General features: G+C 42.2%; 1 protein-coding gene across 1 annotated transcript in view; it reads left to right on the top strand.

Moving 5' to 3' along the window:
* Window positions 1–21245, top strand: part of LOC128425385 (potassium/sodium hyperpolarization-activated cyclic nucleotide-gated channel 1) — a 65453-nt gene extending 44208 nt beyond the window's left edge. The window contains exons 5-8 of the mRNA XM_053411975.1: window positions 2346–2492; window positions 6683–6923; window positions 12094–12258; window positions 19867–21245. Of these exons, the coding sequence (XP_053267950.1) occupies window positions 2346–2492; window positions 6683–6923; window positions 12094–12258; window positions 19867–20963 (1650 nt within the window). The 3' untranslated portion in view covers window positions 20964–21245. The remainder of the gene's footprint in view (window positions 1–2345; window positions 2493–6682; window positions 6924–12093; window positions 12259–19866) is intronic.
* The last annotated feature ends 1184 nt before the right edge of the window (window positions 21246–22429 follow it).

Here is a 22429-nt window from a genome sequence, read left to right on the forward strand (position 1 = left end):
TTTATTAGAGTGAAATGAATAGCTTAACATGACTCTCATGCCAGTCTGCTAAGTATTGGAATCAGACTGTTCATCTTATTTTAAACTATTCCTTTACTTGTGTTTTTCTGTCTTAAATTGTCTTTATTGAATTTGGACAACAGTTAAATTCTATTAACATATCTTAAAACATTTTAATGTAGTTTTTTGTATGCATGCAACCACAGGAGATACTTTTAGTAAAAAAAGTACTTAATTGTAATATTGAAGATGATTTACTATAGGCAGTTTATAGTACATGGAAACATATTTCCATGGGATGTTATTGTTGCAGATAACAAAGTGCCTCCAGGCTCCATTTCAGCAATACTGATGCCTGGCCGTGCTACTGGCAAGAGCAGTGGGTTAATACCGTGCCAAATGGTTAATCACAATGTGAGTGTATGACTGAGTGGGCCATGACTACTTCTAGAGAGGACTGTCAACAGCATTCATCTAAATAAGCCACACTGCCAGGTAAAACTGAATAATTAGCCAATACAATTATACATTTTAAAAGTCAGATATTAAGTCATCATCCTTATAAAAACTTGACATGAGGCTGGAGGCCACAAACCTGAAGTATCTGAAATGTCACATCACGCCACCCTCTCCTCCGCTGTAAAAATAACCTGAGCTACTGCACACGCTCCAACTTCAACTGTGTGAACTCGAAATAAATCAATTTCCCGCAAACAAAAGCCCTGGCCCCTTATCACCTTTCTGCAGCCGGGTGAGGAATCAATGCAGGAGCCATTGTTGCTCCAGTGTCTCCCATCTCACCGACAAATGCTTCTCTGCGAGCCGCGCTTCGCAATCACGCCGGCCACGGAGCCCGCCACCGGCCTGGGCCACAGACGTCACAGCCTGTGTGTGATTACCCGAGACAACGTGATAGACGGTGTTTATTTTCAGGTGTCGGGGCCTTGGACTGGGTGGGAAGATCATGTTCAGCGCCAAGTCTGCAGCAGACTCCGGGAGGAAACGGAGGCCGATCAAAATAGATGTGCCAAAGTATTTTCTCCCTCTTGCTCCTCTCCTGAGGGTCAGTAGTTGCCTTCAGGTTAGCGCGGGTCGAATTTTATCTCCCGCTGAGATTCAGCTAATTACTACAAACCGGACCCTTCTAACAACTTTGTTAGTGGCAGTACTGGCACCAATGGAAAAGGCCTGCATCCTGCCAATGGTAGACAATGCAATATAAATGAAGATGCACCGGCCATCTGGCTTTCTCACAGTGAGGACACAAACTATTTCATCCTTTCATCAATGTTATTCCTCTGGCAAGTGTAGCAATAACACAATGAATGGTTTGTTTTATTCTGAATACTCACCACCCCTCTAAATCCTAAAAAGAGCTGAAATCAATATATATTTCTACATGAAAATTAAAATGTAATAAAACGATATAGTATTATAGAAATTTAAGTTTCATCAAAGCAATATAACCAGGGTTCAGTATATACTTGTAACAACATTTTTTTTGAGATTAAAACATTTTGATAATAAAACTGCTATCCACACAAAACTGCTATCCACCAAATATTTTTTAATTAACTTTTTGGTTTATACTTATTATGCCCTGAATTGGAAGTCAGTTGACATTGATAATCATTCAACTTTAATGCTGATACATTATCAAGTTGTGGACATGACGGGTTCATCTATAACACCTGAAGCAGTTTCAAAGTGCATCACATACACCAACCACAGGAAATAGAAATAAGAGAATCTAAACAAAGGACGAGGGGTCATGAATTCGTTTGGCATCACCTCGGATTCTTGGCCGATGCTAAAAATCAATACCGCTCGTGTTCCTCGGAATTAAAGAAAGCGCAACAAAATATTCAGGAGAGATTGTGTGAATAATTATCACTTCATCAGTCATGCAAGCCGCACCATCTGGTGCATGGCTGCTGCGGCTCCAGGATATCAGGTATACCTTGCTGGTTCACATTAGATCATAGCTCGGTCGCCTATTAGAACCGGGCCTCCTGCACGGGTGAGATAATCCGAACGGCTACCTTGGTCTGACATAGCCCAGGGCCTGTACTCTTTCCTTCTCTCTTTCACCACCTGCCTCCCTCACTCTGCCTCTCCCTCCCCACACGCAGAACCAGGACATGGCTCCGTGACTGTGTGAGAGCACGGCTTGTCCTCAATACCGAGACGCAAATACACAAAATGTGAAAGGCCGCAGCTTTTTGTGTTTACTCAGGCAAACTGCAGCTTGTTTCTATTAATTATTGACACTTTCATTACAATTTGGTGTTTTTTGGTGTGTCGATGCAACAGCTCCTCACTGAACCTTGTCTTTGTGTCCCCAGTACAAACAAGTGGAGCAATACATGTCCTTCCACAAGCTTCCAGCAGACATGCGACAGAAGATTCACGACTACTACGAACATCGCTACCAAGGCAAAATCTTTGACGAGGACAATATCCTGAGTGAACTCAACGACCCGCTCAAAGAGGTGAGACAGTTTTTCTATTACAAACCCTGAACAGTTTCCATTGTCTTGTTCAGAGGCTCCTTCCCTCTACGTTTGAAGGCTGGAGTTTTATTTTTGGAGCAGGTAAAAAATACACGCGTCTTAAATCTAACAAAAAAAGGGTTTTGACAGGTAAGCTGTCACACTGTGGGTTTAGTTTTGGAACATGAATGAGTTTATTCCCCGAGGATTTTGAGTGAATCGACATTTAAGTGCCTTTAAAAGCGCAGAACGTGAAACTGAAATACCAACAGCTGTCATCTCGTCTTACAAGGTCAAGGAGAAAAAACAACAAAACAGATTCTCCTCAGTATCTTGGGTGAACCCAGAGCGAGCTTCCGTCGAGATACGGGAACATTCTTCACAGTTCTCAGTTTTTTACAATAAACAGCCACACAGACGCAAACCTGAGCATACGATAACCTATAATATTCTGAAAGGGGGGGTAGGATGGGAGGGACGTTAAAGTCAGTGACCAGGTTTTAAGTTCCTGGCCGACCTCCGTACAGCTGCACATTACATGGGTAATTATGTACAGGGATATGGGAGAAGAGAGGAATAAAAGGCAAAGCAGGCGTGGAGATCGAGACCATCTCTCATGCAGCCCCATTAAGTCACCTTGTGGAGTCGAACGCTGAGGTGTGTGTGTGGAGGGGGGGGTGGGGTGGGGGGGGGGGCACGCTGCACACTCGCAGGGAGGGTGCGGGGATTTAAAAACGATTACTTACAACACAGAAAATCCTACAGGCTTAGATCACCGTGCATTGCAAGCAAAGTTTGAAATCTGCATGGAGACAGCATCGCGCCGGGAAAAAAAAAAAAACTTTGCCCGCGGGACAGGCGGGCAAAAACAAAGTCAGCCGCAGCAGAGCAAAGCAGGACACGAGGACTAGACTTTGTCGTCATTTTGCAGTAGAGCAGCTCTCAGGATGGGCCAGTTATAAATTAATTGAATGGTTTATTTCTACCGGATGAAGTTAATCAGTATCCCAAAGGACCAAGCAAGCTTCATGCACCCCTTTTTCCTGCATGAAATGATTGAATATTTAGCCTCCAGCTTTCAGTCCACTGCTGGAAAATACAAATATTGAGTTAATTTCTTTCTAACCCGGAGAAAGTGGTGCCAAATCTAAAACCACTTAAACAACAGTATATAACCAGTAAAGCAAAAGTCATACAATCAAAATCCTATCAAGAATCAAAAGTGACTTTATTTGTCCTGCAGGAAAGTGCCCCCTACCTCAGATATATACAGTGTATAACATTATTAGATCAATGATATCGATGCATTTATACCTGCATAATGTAGCATTTTACTCTTACACTGCTGTTTCAACAATGATCGTTGTTGTTATTGCCAGATCTTGCACGATAATTATTCTGTTCTGCACTGACCCCACCTTTTATAGAGCAATATGAGTAACACCAACCTTCATGTGCCAGTGACACATTTCCTTTGCCAACTCCCATTTGAATCTTGTTAGACTAAAAGCGATTGTACACTGTATGTACAGACATTAATTGAGGCTTGCCAAAGCTCTGTAGATGCATCTTGATTTATCAGCGTGGCACAACTAACGCCAGGCTTAGCCTCGTTGGCTTTTGGAATAAAGTGGCCACGAGCTCTGTTCTAAAATCAAATGATTAAAGGAGAGGTGAAACTTGTTTTTCAACCTCTGCTGCAGTCTGAGTCAGAGAAATCTATTAAGGCAGCTTAAAGGCAGACGTATATCAGGTGGACGGACGGAGGACTGGGGGGGGGGGGGGAGTCGGGCTGATTGCAGCTGAGTGTGGCGCTGCGGCACAATTTTGGGGGCTGCTGAGTTGTAGGTCAATTTTGGATCAGAATCAGCTCCACTTAGCGGCACTCAGACTCGCTTTGGGACAGCGGAGGAGCACGAAATCAGCCCCAAGTATCTGCTGGCTGATTCTGGGTCGTCCTTTATCACGAGGTTCTTGCAGCTGATGGCTCAGGCAGTGATGACGATGTGATATTTAGATAACATGGATGGATCAACTGTAATGATTACAGCAAAGACATGAGTCTCCATTTTAATGTGCAGCAGTGGACGATATTAATCCATCCATCTATTATCTATACCGCTTATCCTTAAAGGCTCAACGGGGGGGGGTTGGAGCCAATCCCAGCTGACATTAAGTGACACGCAGGTCGGGCATGTCACCAGCCCCGTCCAGGATTTCAACCCTTCACACCCTGATATACAAGCCGTTTACAGACACGTACTGAACTCCAGATTTTCTCCTGAAATTATTCGGAGGGGACGCAAATGCCCGAGTCAGTTGCTCCGGACAGTCTCTTGGTTTATTCCCATGACATTTCAAGTGAATATCTGAGGGTGTACACAGCAGGATTATGTCCTGAGAGGTATTGCAAATGTTTAGGTTGATTGATGATGTGTCAACGCAACAGATGCACCAAAAAAAATATCTCAGGCTGAAAAACAAGAGATGCCATGCACTGAAGAAGCAGCAAAGGAAGGGATGTTTGGAAAGACAATGAGATTTGACAGCTTTTGGGGATAAGGCCTGACTCCGGTGGGTATTTGCTGTAAACAACAACATGTGATTTCCCCATTGGGATGTCCTGCCTCCTGCAGGCTCTACACAGAGGACGATTCTCACCTGAAAACTCAAGAGATTTTCTGTCTGAAAGACAGTTGTAGGGACGAATGACCATTCAAACCTACCTCTCAATTGAGAGTCTCTAGTTTCCAGACAAAGGGATCATTTGCAAGCTCACAACAGAAAAGGCCGCAGCCGAACCGGGATTCGAGCCAAGAAACCTCTTCTTGTGAAGTGGCGGTGCTCAATATATCTTCAAAATAAAATTACCATGGTACCTACAATTCCTTTCCAAGAATCATTGATTATGTTCAGCCTGCTATGAAAACCAACTGGCAGCCAAATCACACTCCTTGAAGCCAGTAATGCATCTCGCTGAAAGTTTCTTGGTGGTAGGCAACCGTGGGAAGAAACTCTCCCTGGCATTGATTGACCGTCATGAGCTGCCAAGAATCATTTCATCGATGAGTAACAGAAACATGCGAACTGTGAAAGAAGAAGATGAGGTTGTTTCTTTCATTAAAAGGTTTGTTGTTCAGCAGCCAGTGCCCATTAATGGGCTTTAATGTGTGTCTCCAAACTGCACCTGCCTGCTAGAGTAACACAATGACAAAGCACCATTGACAATATAATAAAATAAGAGACAGAAAGACACATTGTGATGGATGGCCGGTCCGGGGCAAGTTTTATATTTTAAAGTTGTTTTTCAGACTCTGTTAAAGGAATAACCAGACGAGAAAGACGCGTATAAGTAAAATAATGTGAAGTATATGCAGCTTTTCAGGTAATCTTCTAAATCATGCACACAGCAGACTTCAAATATCACAAGGGCCAGACTGCTCTGCTGTTCTCTCAGCCCCCCCCCCCCCCGCCTTTCCTTTCCTCTGTCTCCCTGATTCTTATTCTCCACCATATGACTGATCTTTAAATAGGCATAGCCAAAGATTGTTTCCCCAAGAGGACTCCTGGATGGGCATGAAAACTGCTTACTATGTAATTCATTAGTTCTGGTCCGTGATTGAGGTCAGCGCCCCGTGGCATTAGCTGACACCGGCATCTGACTCTGAGCTAACATCTCTCTGCGTCGCCCCCCCGTCTAGCGAGCAGAATGTCTCAGAGATTGGTTATCTCACTGTTAATGTCCTGTTGTTACTGGAGGAGAGTTATCCCTCATGGGGGGTCAACGACACACGGCCGCAGATGCCAAGTGCCCCGGCTTTCCATCTGCACGGCAACAGAGATGTGTGGGTAAACAGACAACAAGCTCCTAATCTCCTGCTGGGTCCGAGGGGACAGGATGAGACCAGAGAGATGGCCGGCGGCCGGCACCAGAGGGCAACCTCATCAGGATCTGACTCGTGTGCCAAAAGGCCTTTTCTCAGGAGTGATGGGGGAAGTGCTTTAGGAGTATTAGGGATAAAGCAGCAATATGCATGCAATGTATTTGTGCCAGCACAGATGAAGGATTTGCGGTGGCATTTTGTGTCCGACTCCCCAACTGATGCTCATTTGTCATGTTTCAGGTGGACAGGAGGTTTATTTATGGCACAATCTCATCGTTCTTCTTCTCTCCCTGTCCCTTCTACCAGGAAATTGTCAACTTCAATTGCCGTAAGCTTGTGGCCACCATGCCTCTGTTTGCAAACGCCGACCCCAACTTTGTGACGGGGATGCTGAGCAAGCTGAAGTTCGAGGTCTTTCAACCCAACGACTACATCATCCGGGAAGGCACGGTCGGCAAGAAGATGTACTTCATCCAGCACGGCGTCGCAAGCGTCATCACCAAGTTCAGTAAGGAGATGAAGCTGACGGACGGATCATATTTCGGAGGTAAGAACAAAAACAAGACAATCCCCCAAAAATGTAAGTAAAACCAAACGTGTTTGTGCTGCCGTGCAAGAGCAAAAACGCCCAGTCTCGTCTTTGATGCTGTTTGAAGTTAAGTTATTATAGAAGTAGATTCTCATTAACCGGTGTTGGAAGTTAGTCAGCTTCCACACTTACATAACCTCTCATCTGGTAGTTGGATTGGGCCAAGGCATGGATCAGGCATCCCTCAGGACACAGAGGTCCCTCCCCCACTCTTACCCTCTCACACACACACACACACACACACACACACACACACACACACACACACACACACACACACACACACACACACACACACACACACACACACACACACACACACGACCTCTTCTCCTTCTCCATACATCCCAGCCTCACATACTTGGCACTGACAAGAGCAGCTCCTCTCTGCTGCGCTCTCGGTCTAACTTTGTCTCCTCCCCTCTCCGCTTCCCTCTCCTAAACACTACAGACGTCATTCATTTTTTAAATGTCAAATGTAATTTCACTGCCGGTTGTTTACTCCGACAAAATCTCCCAGGCAGACATTGTCGTGTCTACGTGAAAGCAAAGCAAAGTCTCCTATTTGAGAGGTTCTTGCATATTTTATCTCATAAGTTCATCCCCACTATGGAAGTAGGCTGAAGAGTCTAAGAATACCTTCACTTTGGAGTGTCTGCCGCATGCAGTTCATGTCTCACAGGCGAGCTGAGGAAGGCAGTGAATCAAACACGAGACGGGTCCTCTTTTTTTCTGTCAGGTCAAAGCAGGAGATTATTGTCGTACACCGTTTCATGTCGACACCCTCTCGCTTACTTAAATGTAGGACCGCCAGAGGAGGAGGGGGTGCATCTTAAATTCAGCACAGAGTGAATCTTCATTGAAGGACGCATGTTTTTTTCCATAAACTTCCTAATTCTTTTTTCAGCTTTGTCTGGAACAATTTATATTAAAATAATATACCACAAGTATAGTATTAACACAATCTATATTTGTGTGGCTGCAATTGTGGGGTTTGTTCTCACAGCTTGGTCCAAATACAAATATTTAGCAGAATATTTTAAATCAGTTCATTTTAAGAACCTGATACAGATGAATCCAGATTTATAGTACAATCAAATTACTTGTTAGAACACAGTGACGAGGTAGGTTTCTGTGTTGAATGCATGGATGTGGCTGTAAAAGAGTAAAGCCTGGCTGCTGTATTGCAGATTATAGAAAACATGAAAATGTTAAATTAAAATTGCAGTTATAGTTAGATATGAAAGAAAATATAATAATAAGTAATTAATGAAAGTAATAATTACAGAAATGTCTGTATGTCTGATTGGATATTCCATATTTTAATAAACTTTTGAATTAGCAAGCAACCAGCGCCCTTTAGCAGAGGCTTGGACTCATGAGCTGCCATTACTAGAGTTGATAGTCTAAGATCTTGTCAGCATCCAAAACCAGCTCAAAAGGAAACATACTGAGAAACACGGAGAACTAGATGCTCTAATTATTATCTTCTTTTGGATAAGGGGGTGTTTGTTTTGTTGTGTCGAGTCTCTGACCGGCCACCTGCCCTTGTCTTTTGCCCACCTGGTGTTTTTATACCCGTTTACATCCATTAGTAGAGTTCAGATCACACACTCTCAGATTCCCACTCCGCTCATGACCAGACTGAAAAATCAGCGAAGGGGACTGACACAGAAACAGAGGACGGGGGGAGCGAGCGACGAAACCGAGCCCAACCACAGGAAACTATTAGCATAGTGATGAGCTGGACACGTACGAGGACAGTAGGTCACAAAGCACCTCCAACCATGGCCACTGCCTCACCTGCATACTAAAAAGGTATCACGCCATAATCACTCCTGGGCCTGCGTGAATAGGATTACATATTGGTTCCACTGCTCTGCAGTGAGGCCAAGGGACTAATAGAGTTTAACGCTAGAACAATAACAGACAGTGGATAAAAATCCCTGCTGGGCTTCAGCGTCTTCCTCACATGGGACTTCATCCTCCTCTTTCCCGGTCGTGAAGAGGCGACTGGGTATAGGGAGCTGGTTGCCATGGCTGTATACGTGACACATGAAGTGATTGAAAATTATCCACAATGCCCCTGGGCTCACGGGTAATGCTTTGTGACACGGCAACAGACACGTGTCGGGACGCATCATGTGAAGTGTTAGCAGGGCCTCACCTTACTTTCACACACCCACACATACACACCTGGAAACACACACAAAGGTCTTCCAGGTGACAGTGCTAATGTTCCCCTTGGATCGAGTTTGAATAAAGCTTCACTAGTCTAAGTACAGAGGATCCAAAGAGGTTATTTGTCCAAAGTGACGGTCACTTTAGTATTAAACTACCTCTTTGTGTTACAATTCCTCCGCTGCAGTTTGGCGAGAGAACACTGTCAGGCACAGTGGCAGCATAACGTGTGATGTATGGATACAGATATATGGAAACAGTGGTGTTGGCACCGCTTAAAAAAATATAGACTTTCCTGCTTTCTTGTTAGCTCGGTGTCGGCATGGCGCTTTCGCGTTCTCCCGACAATCGCTCACAACTGGAGGTCAGCGTGGTCTGACAGAATGAATTAGCACCGTTTGAAGCTGCTATTCCAACAGAGGAAAGCAAGAAAAAAAGGAGAGAAAATAGTTTTTCCGTCCCCAGCTGCTTCTGCCATTATTTTACTGCGGTTATGGTGCGGTGTGGCAACCTGACAACACAGTCAAAGCAGAGCCAGCAAATCATTTATTTGTGGTTTACCATAATATAATCTGTCACCGAGCCTCTGACAGGCGTGGTTATTGCTTGTTTTCCCCGATTACAGACAAAAAAAATGAGCCGAGACATCGTGATGGACCAGAACCATAATGTCATTAGGTGTTTCTGTCTGAAACCGGCCTGTCAGGAGACTTCAGGACCCAACAAGCCAAGCAGGGTTTAGTTTGGGTATCCACACTTTAAACTTTTTGCCAAATAAGAAACTAGATTTACCAGATCATTAGCTTGGCTAACTGTCTCCTGGTTTTGGCATGATTACATACAGACTTTCCACTTGTTCTTTACTGGATATACTTTCTTTAATGTCTAAGTATTCACATTTAGTTTGAGCCTTCCTGCGATTTCTGTTTGAATATGTTCATGTTTTGCATATTCAGATACAGCCTTGTATCAACAGCATCGGTTCCACTCGTCTGTTAGCTGTATCCAGAGAGAGCAGCAAATTCAACACAGCAGCTAACCTCAGCGCTACGGTCAAACTAATAATTTGATTGTACTGGGAGCATCTGGACACATCTGTATTGGGGGAGAAGTTTACTTTTAACTATAAAAAAACTGTCAGGAGAGGAGCTATGCTGGCTTCAGGCGTTACACACTGGCCCTTTACTGCCAAGCACTGCATGTACCCTTTAATGTAGAAACACAGAACGTCAGCTTGCTGGGAGTAAAGAGGGATTTTTATCAACATAGTCCAACCAATCAGTATCTGTCTTCCTCTCTTGAGAAGTTACATTTAACAAGACACATGTTGTTTCTCTGCGTGTCGTCTTCTGTTGGCGGAGGTACCACCTGAAGGGAGGTTTTTCCATTCCAACGGCACCACACTTTATTCAAAGACACAGCGTCGGAGTGTTGCTCTCACATCTCACACCAGCTCTGCTCTATTCTCGTGACAGCTCGTGGCGGAACCAACACGGATCACACCACAAGTTAGCATTTAACAATTTAATTAAGGTGGAAATTCAACTATAGGCTGGTGCAAATGTGGGTGGAGGTTGAGCCGTGTTGGTGGCTGAAAATAAACAAAGGGAAAGTTGATACATAGATAGTAAAATATGAATAAATAAGGTTGGATGTACAGGGGATTGTTCACTTTCTTACTGGTTCCACTGGTTCATGAAAACATAAGTCAGGTGCTGCACATTGTCTAACACACACATGCTAATCATGGATTTACTGCCTGATTATCATCATGCTCATGCAAGGAAATTTAGATCATTTTATACGTCCTTGTTTCCCAGGGAGCTATTATTGTATTCACACGAACTCAATGATGCAATAATATTATCATGGTGAGAAGCAAGGATTTAATCTGTTGTCATGGACTACACAAGTTAAACATTTTAGGTTTCATCAGTCAGTTACCTTAAGAAGATTATATTACCCAAATGAGAATTTCCTCAAGTATTGAACAATTTGAGAAATGTTAGTATTTTCATTTGATTGATATTATGATGTCTTATAAAAACCCAATATTCAAATTTTATTTTTTTAAACAGTGATCCCTAACCTTTTTAACTCGCCTAGTCTTCTCTGATGTCCGAGTTAAACGTAATGGACTGTATTTATAGAGCTTGTCTACCCTTAATGACGACTCAAAGTGCCTTACCGTTTCGTTGACGTTAACGCATTTCACACACAATTTCACACGGCCCTTCTATATCTAGCTCTTTGTCTGTCAGTCATGCAGCTCATTCGCATGCTTCCCAAACAGCCGTGTGAATGAGACAACGTGTGTCTTTATTGCAGATGTCAGGTGTCTCGTATACAATTTGTCTTATTTAATCTCAGTAATTTCAGTGCAGTACACACCCAATTAAAATCGAATATACACAAACATGAAAAGAGATACATGCTATGCTATTTCTTAAAGGGAGGTGTGTGTGTGTGGGGGGGGGGGGGGGTATGGTTATTTTGTATGTATTGATCTCTTATCAACAAAAAAGCAGAAAGTTTACTTCATATTTGCTCATGTGAATGGATATGAATACAGGAATATACTGTATGTCAATGTACCTGTTCACTTATATATTACATTAATGTGAACTGATGCAGTGAAGCCTGCCAGGTTCCTTTTTTTGTGAACCAACTGCTGCATCATATTAAGGGACCATTAGCTCTCTGCAGGATGATGAATTATCTAAGTATAATGCAAGTGACAGCACTGCTGATGGGCTTCTTCTTATATTTACATTAGCATCTGCTTCTTTACCTTTCCCCACTCTGGGGTCATCTCATGCTAATCTGTCCTGTAATTACTGGCTTGCTTTCCTTTAAGCTCCTCTGCACCCTCCGCTACACTTACTGTTCCTCCCTGTGTCTAAATTCCCTCTCTGTCCTCTCTCCCTTTGTGCTCGCGACCGCACAGAGATCTGTCTGCTCACCAAGGGCAGACGAACGGCCAGCGTGAGGGCGGACACCTACTGTCGACTCTTCTCTCTCTCCGTCGACCACTTCAACGAGGTGCTCGAGGAGTACCCCATGATGCGACGCGCTTTCGAAACCGTCGCCATCGACCGACTGGACCGCATCGGTAAGCCCCGCCTTGATCTAACTGTCCTGTCTGATTGGTCGAACCTCTTGCCTGTCATCGTGCCTTGTTTGTCTTGTCTTTCTCGGTATTCGTTTGCCTTCCTTGTTCATAAAAAGCATTGTGTCTGCCATCTTGTGCTGCATGACCTGTATGCCGTTTTTGTATTTTTTTACCGACTTCCGTACTTTTTTTTGGGGTTTAAATAACATGAAAAGGAAAAAATTATGTAACCAGTATTAATCCTTCTAAAGAACCAAAGTAGCGTTCCGTGGTTGGATTAGCTGGAAGGCAGTGCATGCCGCTGTCCGGGAGGGAGTCAGGTCGCCCCCTTGTTGGCTTGGTGTCGACCCCCTCCCCCCCGCTGGATGCCAGCGAGTGGATGGAAGCTAACCTCACATGCATGTGTGTCTAGTCCTCTTTACACTCATCTGCACTCCTGGGTATGAGCAGCACCCCACCCCATATAAGAGATGTCAAAATCAACCAGACACAAAGCCCATGAAAAAAAAAAATGGGTGATGTCTGGGAGTTATTCCCAAATCCACCGGGTCCAGCCCAGTCCGGGCAGGACCCTGTAGTTTCATTCAGCTTTGCCCACGTCATCAATACTACTTCCTTCTCTTCACTGTCTACATTTATAGAAGAACTTGGCCGTGAAAGATTAAGTGGTAAGACGCACAATAAATGTGTTACAGTTTAAAAAGGGGCACATGTATGTTTCACAAACAGGGCAATAATTGGTTGCACGTTCTCTAATAAGACTTTGATTGGAACTGACACGGATAAATAAAAAACATAGAATATTATAAGAGTGTTGTACTCGAACATACGTCTTTGTCTTTGCTCATATTCGAAATATGTATATTTTTTAAAATATATTGCTCTCCTTTTAAAAACCTTTTTATAATAAATAGCTCGACAAACTACTATTCTATATGTTTCATGCATCAACTTCATTGGAATGATTTATATTCGTAAATAATAATAATTTGCTCTTGAGGCTGCAGGTGGTGAAAACGTTGCATTTTGGCAACTCTGCTGTTGTACAGAAAGATGCTGCCTCATTTAAACCTATAATAAATCGCACTGTTAATTTTTAATAAATACAATTTATTACATAAGTTAAATTAGAGATGATATATAGTTGATATCATTGGCTTATACATAATCACTGCCTTTGTCTCTGGCTTTACGTAATAAAGCTGCCCGTTTATGCCCGTCGATAAAACTAAAGCACGTTTTGATTATCTAGTCGTTTATTGTCCCTCAATTACATTCACCTCGAAATAATATCACCTGTATAGAAAATTTAAGTTAAATTTGCATAGTGCCAGTGTGCCAATGTTGTCTCATATCAGTGGTTAAGCTTGCAGTCTGTATCCACTTTTCTATCTGTTCCTGTTGTTTTAATTTGTCATGGCTTTGTGTTTGTGTATTTTTTTTGCCTGATACGGGCACGTCGTCAGTATTGAGTTGCTTTGCGACCCAAGTGTTGACCCGACACTGAAACACTGTAGTCAGCGACAGGCAACGACAACAAGACCTCTCCAAGTGAATCAGAACCCAACAACAGATGTGTGTCACTGCTGAGTCAACCTTTTCTCCTCAGAGATATGTTCATATACAACTTTGATTTTGGATGGGACATCAAGTTGTCTGGATCAGGGCTGGACGATAAAGCCACATAGTATGTCAAGATAAAAAAATTACATATAAGTCGATATTGATAATCCTCACGATTAATTACATTAAAGACTGATTTCATAAGGACAGACAATCACAAACATTGAAGTAGATTTATTTTGTGTTTCACCTCTTCAGTGTGATTTACCTGCAATATATCTTTACACATTGAACCTTTGCTGCATTGCTATTGATGAAATGATATTGCGCTTATTATTGGTATTTTTTTTAATGTCCAGCCCTATTCTGGATTATATTTTAATTTAATTCCACAGTACCCATATCGGATTAACGGTTAACAGTCAGTCTGTTTATTCCCCCCTGCAATATCTGCTCATGCTGTGAATATGGTAATTGCTGGGCAGCTAAATCTGTTTGGTTCAGTCTAGGGAAAGATTGTGGTCACATTTAAATTTCACAACCCTAAAGCTGCCTTCACATGATAAGAAACCTGCTCTTCGTCACAGCTCGGTCGGGGGCGCAGACATTTGCGGAGGCGAAGGACTGCACAGGTATACCAAATAATACGTAATAAAGAAGCATATGAGGAGGCACGTAAACAGTTTAGCTAATTATCCTTGAATTGAGCCAGCTCTTAACTATATGCCTGTTCATAAACCTGTGAGCTGCAAAATACTCTTCCTACCGAGATTGTGGTTTCCTTTTATTGATGCGTTAAATTTAAGAAAACTGAAAAAAATAGTCCCCTCTGCCTGTTGCTTCAGACTATATTTCATACAACTGTTATCTTAATTTTTTTGCGTTTCGAGGGGTCTGCTGCCACCGGGGTCGTCGGTTAAATTGTTTGGATTTCGATCGCAGCATGCTGTGCTGGTGCGTTCGCCTGGTCGGGTACCACCTCTCTCCCCACAGGAGAACAATGGTAGAGTCCGAACAGAGCAGTTTTAATCCTGATCATGTGTGGGCGGCATTGTACAAGACAAAATCTTTTAATTTCTTCCATTCACCCACCAAATACTATACAACACTTAATGAATGCCACACTGCATCTTGCGTTAGAATGAAACAATAGAAAAATACCTGCATATGAACATATTTCACAGGGGACAAGGTTGCATTTTTTGACTACAAAAAAGAAATAAAAACACACATCCTCTGTGTTTGCCCTGTAGTGAAGTGTGTTAATTTGTTTTCACTGTGCCCTTCTAAAAACACACTGTATGCCCTTTGACCTCTACAGTCCTTAATCTACATTTGCCCTTTTTCTGAGAGCTGAGTGAACTTTTCACCGCAGCTGAACGTTAGAAAAAACGAAAGCTGCCCACTCTGAGTGACACCTCTCAGAGTGACATACAGTAGATTGGATCCTTTCGGACTGACCATGAAGGGGGTTTTGTCTCATACGAGGGAAGATACTTTTGTCATGATCCGTGCTGGTTGTATCGTTTCTCTATATGAACTGCATTTGGTTACATGCTTGTCTTGCTCTAAAAAAAAAAAGGAAAGAAAAAGTAACCATGCTTTGAAACCAATAACGTGTTGCACATTTGACATTATCTTTTATCTATCTAAAAATCATTTGACCAGGAGTCCGTCTTGAGACGAGCACATCTCGTTTTCAAGAGTGTCCTGGCCGACGAGTAGGCATCAGGTAAACACTTTATTCCAATTCCAACGTTCGAACAGGGACAAATTGACCTTTAGAGGTTTGCTAAATGGACCCGGTCTCAGAGTCATCCTCCAAGAGTTTGACCTCAAGGTTACATCAACTGTTAATAATAAACCCAAGTCACCCACACTAGTCCTGCAGATGTTTTGTTGGACACATTCAAAATGAGACAATCAAGGAAACAAAGAGACCTTATTCAGTGTCACATGTCATGTTTTATTTTGAGACCGATCCCTGCAGAGAATAATCAGATGGATTATGAATACATACTCAGCTCTATTGGTGTGACATTTTTATGTAATCTTTGAATTCTTTGTTCAAAGTCGACTCACAGATGAACCCATGCCTGCAGATTAGTAAAAACTTTACTAATGCAACGCCACCTACAGTTTTTGTTACATGCAGAAATCCCATTTCATTTTTTTATACATGTTTTCACCTATAGAAAAAAGAGAAATATTTGTTTCTGATTGACTGACTTATTAAATATGACTTATGTCATTTCTGGCAATCATTTCTGAAAAGACAGTTATGACACTATTGGCAATAATGAGTCCATTTAATATTTTGGCTTAAACTTGATGTAGACACAGAGCTGCAGTAATGTCATGTTGTCCACGTGTGGAGCGTAAACATTTATTGAATCCATTAAGAATCATTCTGTCACGCACATTTACACCAGTTATACCCTTTTTTAGTAATGGTGCAGTTAATAAGATCTGAAGAACTGAATCTCCTGTGAGATTAATCACAACAATTTAATTCATCACAGACTACATTGTAAGTCCGAATTTTAAATGTGTAATTGTTTGGTGAAGCCCTAAATGCATCTCTAAATGTTGTTTTTTTACAAAATACTTATATTATTAATATTGTTTATGTGATGTTATTCATGTGTTGTGTTTTGATGGTTTATTTATTGGTTTGTTTGGTGCTTTTGTTAGCTTTCAAGCAGCTGCAGAGGAGTTTCCTTCAGATATGGGTTATTTACTCTATACATTTTTTAATCAAACGATTGATTGGTGAAAACTATATATTGAACAAATCCCATTGGTTCTATTATGCAAGAAAAGACAAGTCTTTTTTTTAATGGTGATCTGACCCATATCTGATCTGTCTTTATTTTCAATATTACAAGTTTTATATATATAATAGAAACCTTTATGAACCCATGAGTGGTGTTTACATTTTGTTCATGTTTTTGTTAGTTTCTTTGTATGTTTTCATTTTGTTGGTTTGTTTGTTAGTTGACTTTACTTTTTTTTGTAAGGTTTAAAGTGTCCCTCTAAGTTGACTCCTAGTCGTGTAGATTTGCGGTGTACAAATAATTGTGGGTCAAGCTCAATACAGTGGGCAGGGCAGTATCTCGTGTCACTGGAATTGTGTGTGTGTACATATTTCCCAGGGGTCGCTGACATTCACTGTGATGTACTTTTTAACTAAAACTTTTCCTATATGGAAGGGGCTCGTGATTAGTTCCTAACATAGACTGTATATAAAGATGGACAACATGAGAGTTCCACAAAGGTGAAGCCAAATATTCTTGATCGCCCCTTGAAGCCTGGTTACAGTATAGGTGAAATCCAGCCACCTCCATGTTAGCGGATGGGACTGAACTAAATGGTCTAGATGCACGTCAAATAAATTGTCATTTTAGTTATAGAAGTTTTCCTCTCAATAATGTTTGTTCAAGCGTAAATTTTTACCATCAAGTTTGGTATTAATTAATCCTTTGATGTGATGGTGTATTGCTGGAACCGCAATTCTTCAGCTGCCCACCCAGATCACACCTGCACAGGTTCCAAATAATATTAAAAGCTAAAGATGATGGAAACCATATCCGGGGACATTTCAGCTCCATATTGTTCATCTCTATTTACAATCTATGCTTCATACCATATGGTTTTTGTTTGGGTGGAATAAGTTTAGATCCTCCTTACCTCCAGCCCAACCCCCTCTACCTCATATCTACCGCCTTCAAAAATGACTGCACTTATATATTCCATGCTAAACACAAAAATGACAGGAGGCTAGCATAGCTATTCACATTGTTTTTACCGATGGAAAAACTACGTCCATCAAGCTGGAACCAGCTACAGAAAAATATCAGCTTCTAAGAAGTGATGCAAAGTGAAATATTCTGCATATAATATGCTGAAGGTAACTTAAATCAAAGCATGCATATAGCTGTATACTGTAGCACTTAAAGTCAGATAAATGTTTTATGTGCCTATTTATCTTTTGCACGCCCTTAACTGAATAACAAAAAGGATGAGATGAGGAGATTAACTGAATAACAAAAAGGATGAGATGAGATGAAGAGATTAGAGGAGGAGAGAAATAAGAGGAGGCCAGAGGAAAAAAAATCGAGGAGGGCAGCAGGGGGAGGAACACATGAGACAGATGGCACGCACCCTGGAGTACGTCACGGGGGCCGGTAACAGTGCAATTTGTATGAGCTGTATCTTCTGCCTGATTCAGAAAATTGTATGTACGTGGTACAGTGCACCTCACTGACAATTTCCCCTTTCAAATTATGAATATTTTTCACAGTGACTGATGCCAAATGGCTTGAAATCCCAGAAATAACCCCTCATCTAACCACCTTGCTGATGAAACCATCAAATATTCACATCCTCACCAGGTTCTGCTTTGGAAAAATAACAAACATGTGTTGTCCTTCCGATCTGCAGAGTTTAACCTCGTCACCTTTAAGAATGCAATGAGAGCAGCTCTGTAAGTTCACAGTAGCGCTATAGTCAAGTGCGTGGTGCTAGTTCTTTAGCTCCTGACTACCCGACCTTGTAGTGTCTGTTGCCGTCAAAGTGGACGTGAAACGAAGAACTTGATTCTGAGACGCCCACGGCAAAAAAAAACACACAACATCCATCCACTTTCAGCTGCTCAGGCAGTAAAGGTCCTTTCTTATAGCTGAATGCACGGGTTGTTAGCAGCCTTGAGGAGGAGAGAGCCGTCCAGCGAGGGCTGCAGACTCGACTGGAAGCTTGCCTGAGAAAATATTCTGTCCTCAAGGACGGAGCTTAGTGATTGAGTGACTGTGGCTAAAGCCTTCAGCGCACTGAAATTCCACTCCGTCTTCTTTAGCGACAAATAATGCTCCGCAGCCCCGTCGATATGCAAGGTCAAAAGTAATTACAAGAAAACGCATCCTCTCAATAAATGTGGACACAGTCATTCGGCAGCAAACGTGCTAAAGGGAGCATTCCTCTTTATTATCATTATCGCCTGATGTGGCAGCTCCCTCTCCAATAAGAAAACAGTTTCAAGACGTCTCTCCTTAAGTAGCATTTTTACCACAGGTATGCTCCTAAACTCCCAAAGCTTTGAACATGTTTGGTGTTGCACGACAGCATCTGTCAAACCTTTATTACCATGGTTCATGAGTTTATGACGAGCTGGGAACGAGTTCTTAGCCCGTGGGCTGAAAACTCCCTTTTGAGTGCACAACTATATATTAACTTTATTCAGGGGAGAATTTATTTTTATTATACGATCGTGTAGATACTTAACTACAATAGATGCAAAACGTCCAAATAATTTCATCCAAATATAAACATTAACGATAACATGTTATTCTGCGATAAGATGTATAAAGTTTATTATTATGTATTAATATTTACCTATAAAATATCTATGGTAAGGTACAGTAGTGTGTATGTAGAAATAGATCTTTGTTGATGTCTTTTTTTTTTATTTAACCTTAGAAACTCTTAAAGGTTATCTTGAGTGTCCTTGTGGTGTGTTTTAGTCGAGTTGTCATTGTGATTTAAATAGAATGTGACTTTAAATGTATTCTTCCAGCTAAGACCTTTTGTCTTCTCTTCTTAAAAAAAACTGTCCAGTATCGTGTGTGGGTACAACTCATCAGTATTCTTCTGTGTCCCATTGTCCACATCAGCACCTTTTCACAGTCTACGCTATCACGTCACACTTTTAGTAATGTCTGTCTCCTTGTGTGTCCTTCACTCCCCTGTATACTTCTCCATAGTCATTACCATACAATGTTCTCCACACTTTTTATTCGATTTTGACAAAACTTAGTGGACATAAAAAAGATGCAGCTTGTAAGATTAGACCATTTGGTGGAATCAGGAACGTGCAACTTCCGTTTGAAATTCTGTGCAAATGCAAACATGCCACAGTCTTACTACTGAGATATACAAGCTGCAATCTTTATGAATACTGTCCTCAATTCTGCCCTGTCCCTGTGGTTTAGTGTAACCAAAGTTTGCCATGGCTGTTTGTGCTCACTTTTCCCGACTGCACCCCAACAGGGAAGAAGAACTCATTGCTGCTGCAGAAGTTCCAGAAGGATCTGAACGCCGGCGTTTTCAACACGCAGGAGAACGAGATATTGAAGCAGATTATCCGTCAGGACAGGGAGATGGTGATGATGGTGGACCGCAAAATGTCGGTCACCGGGATGAACTCAACCCCAATGTCAGGAAACTCCATCATTAACTCACCAGCCCAGCCGCCCTTCTCCAATGCCTTCGGCATCAATCAGCTCCAGCAGTCCTCAGTACCCCTGACCTTCAGTGCTTCAGCTATAGCCAATGCCTCCGCTGCCCGCATGCTGCCGGCTGCTGCCACTGCCGCAGCACAGGGGATTTACCCCGCACCCAGTGTTTCCCATGGCAGTCTGAGTTCTTCCTCGATCAACCCACAGGCCCCGCTGCAGCAGCAGGGAGCGATCATGTCGCCCTGCTCCTTCACGGCGGCCATGTGCAGTCCGCCCGTGCAGACCCCTCTGGCAAGCCGGAGCTTCCAGTACGGTTCGCGCACAGGCTCCCAGCTGTCACTCATCCAGCAGCCCCTCGCCCAACCATCTCTATCCACACAGCAGCAGCTCGCTCAGCAGCCCACTGTGTCATCTGCAGCTGCAACCTCTGCAGCACAGCAGCAGCAGCCGTCGCCTCAGCATCAGCAGCAGGTCCCTTCACCTCAGCGGGGAGACATGCACAAGAGCACACAGGCTCTTCAGTCAGGCAGCTTGGGTCGAGATGTCCGACACTTATCGGCCTCCCAACCGTCACTGCCACATGACACATCTCTGGGGCCCAGGGTGCACCCAGCCTCAGGAGACTCTCTGGCCTCCATCGTGCCACCATCAGCAGCAGCGATCCAGGGAATGAATCTGCCGGGTGGCATCCGCACTACGGTGCCCCAGCGGGTCAACTTGTTCCGGCAGATGTCATCAGGAGCTCTGCCCCCGGTTCGCTCGGCCACGGCAGCGGCGGCGGCAGCAGTGGCAGCGGCAGCATCTTCATCCTCAACCCAGCACAGGGAATCCCCCGGATCGAGGAGAGATTCTGTCCTGAGCAGTACGGAGACTGAGCAAGACAAAATGCGTTTTGCATCAAATTTATGATCCCATTTTTGTTCCCCCTTTTCATTTTTTAAACTTAAACATGTTTGGATTCAATTTTAAAGATGGAGATACAGCAAAAGAGATGAAAATGAGGAACTCCAGCATTTTTGTTTCTCTCCGGTTTTATTCTAAAATAACCTCAAAGAAATCCTGTACATACAAGCCCTTGTATTATATTTTAGACACATTGTCTCCCTAAACTTAAGAATGTATATTATACAGACACATCTGTTTCTTTTACGCCATATTAATCATTTATATATATATATATATATATATATATATATATATATAAATATATATATGCTGCTATACACGTACATACATTTATATATTTATATATATGTATGTATGTATGCATGTATAGCTGTGTGGATGGATGATGTGTGCGAGTGTGTGTGTATGTGTATGTGACTGTGTATAAAATCCAACTACAATATTTGGCAATGGCAGTTTAAAAGCTGTAGTATAAACATCAGTCTTCCTTTCTGAGAAATATAAAGAATTATATATGATGTAAGTTTTTTTTTGCTTTTTTTGCTTTCTTTTTTAAAACTGGAATGCATTGTGGATTACGACAATGACTTTTCTTTTTCTTTTTCCTTTTTTTTACCACTGAGGAAGAGGAAAATCATCTTCTCCTATTAAGAAGCTTTAGGCACCACTGTGGAATAATAAGTGCGAGCGACTCTGACGAATAATGTCAGAAAGCACACGTAAAAATAAATCTCACACGCCGATTTTCCTGAACCTCCATCCCAGAAACCAACGAATACTGTAACTAAGTGTTGTGTTGCTTTCAGCGATGAGAATCCAGTCTGCTGAGCTGCTATATCCCCACAGCGGCTCGCAAACAAACTCTTGACAGTGTTATGGGTCAAAAAGGGAATAGATAATAGAAATGCTGATTTCTGTATTTTTTGGTTTAGAGTGTGGAGAAAGATATGGATGGATGCTATTGTTTTTCTATTTCTGATTTCAGATGGCTGAGTTGTTATGTAACGTTGCTTAGAAATTCTGTGTATATTTATAATATTTATAAACTAAAGATTATCACCATTATGCAATAGACTGTGACATAAAGATTACCTATATGTGTGCTGTAAATAGTTTTGTAGAGCTAGTATTTACAGATACTGTGTGGTGCATTCTCTATCATAACAATGTCTTACTTCTATCAGGAACCTGGATCATCTAAATGCGACAAAAAGGTTAAGAGACAAAAATACGTACGTTTCATAAGAGATAAACAAACCTTAATGCAATAGCTAGCACAACTTAATGCTAATGACATTTAATAACCCCCCTCTCTCTCTGTATACTACTCCTAGATCTAGTATAGTTCGAGTGAACATATACCTACATTCACATCGTAGAGAAAACAAGTCTTTTCTGTCGCCTCATTTTCCCGAAAGCAGCTCTTTTTAGGAACCACTATTAATAATGTTTTAAGTTAAACTGATTAT

This window comes from Pleuronectes platessa, chromosome 19 (assembly GCF_947347685.1).
Source record: "Pleuronectes platessa chromosome 19, fPlePla1.1, whole genome shotgun sequence".
Taxonomy (NCBI): domain Eukaryota; kingdom Metazoa; phylum Chordata; class Actinopteri; order Pleuronectiformes; family Pleuronectidae; genus Pleuronectes; species Pleuronectes platessa.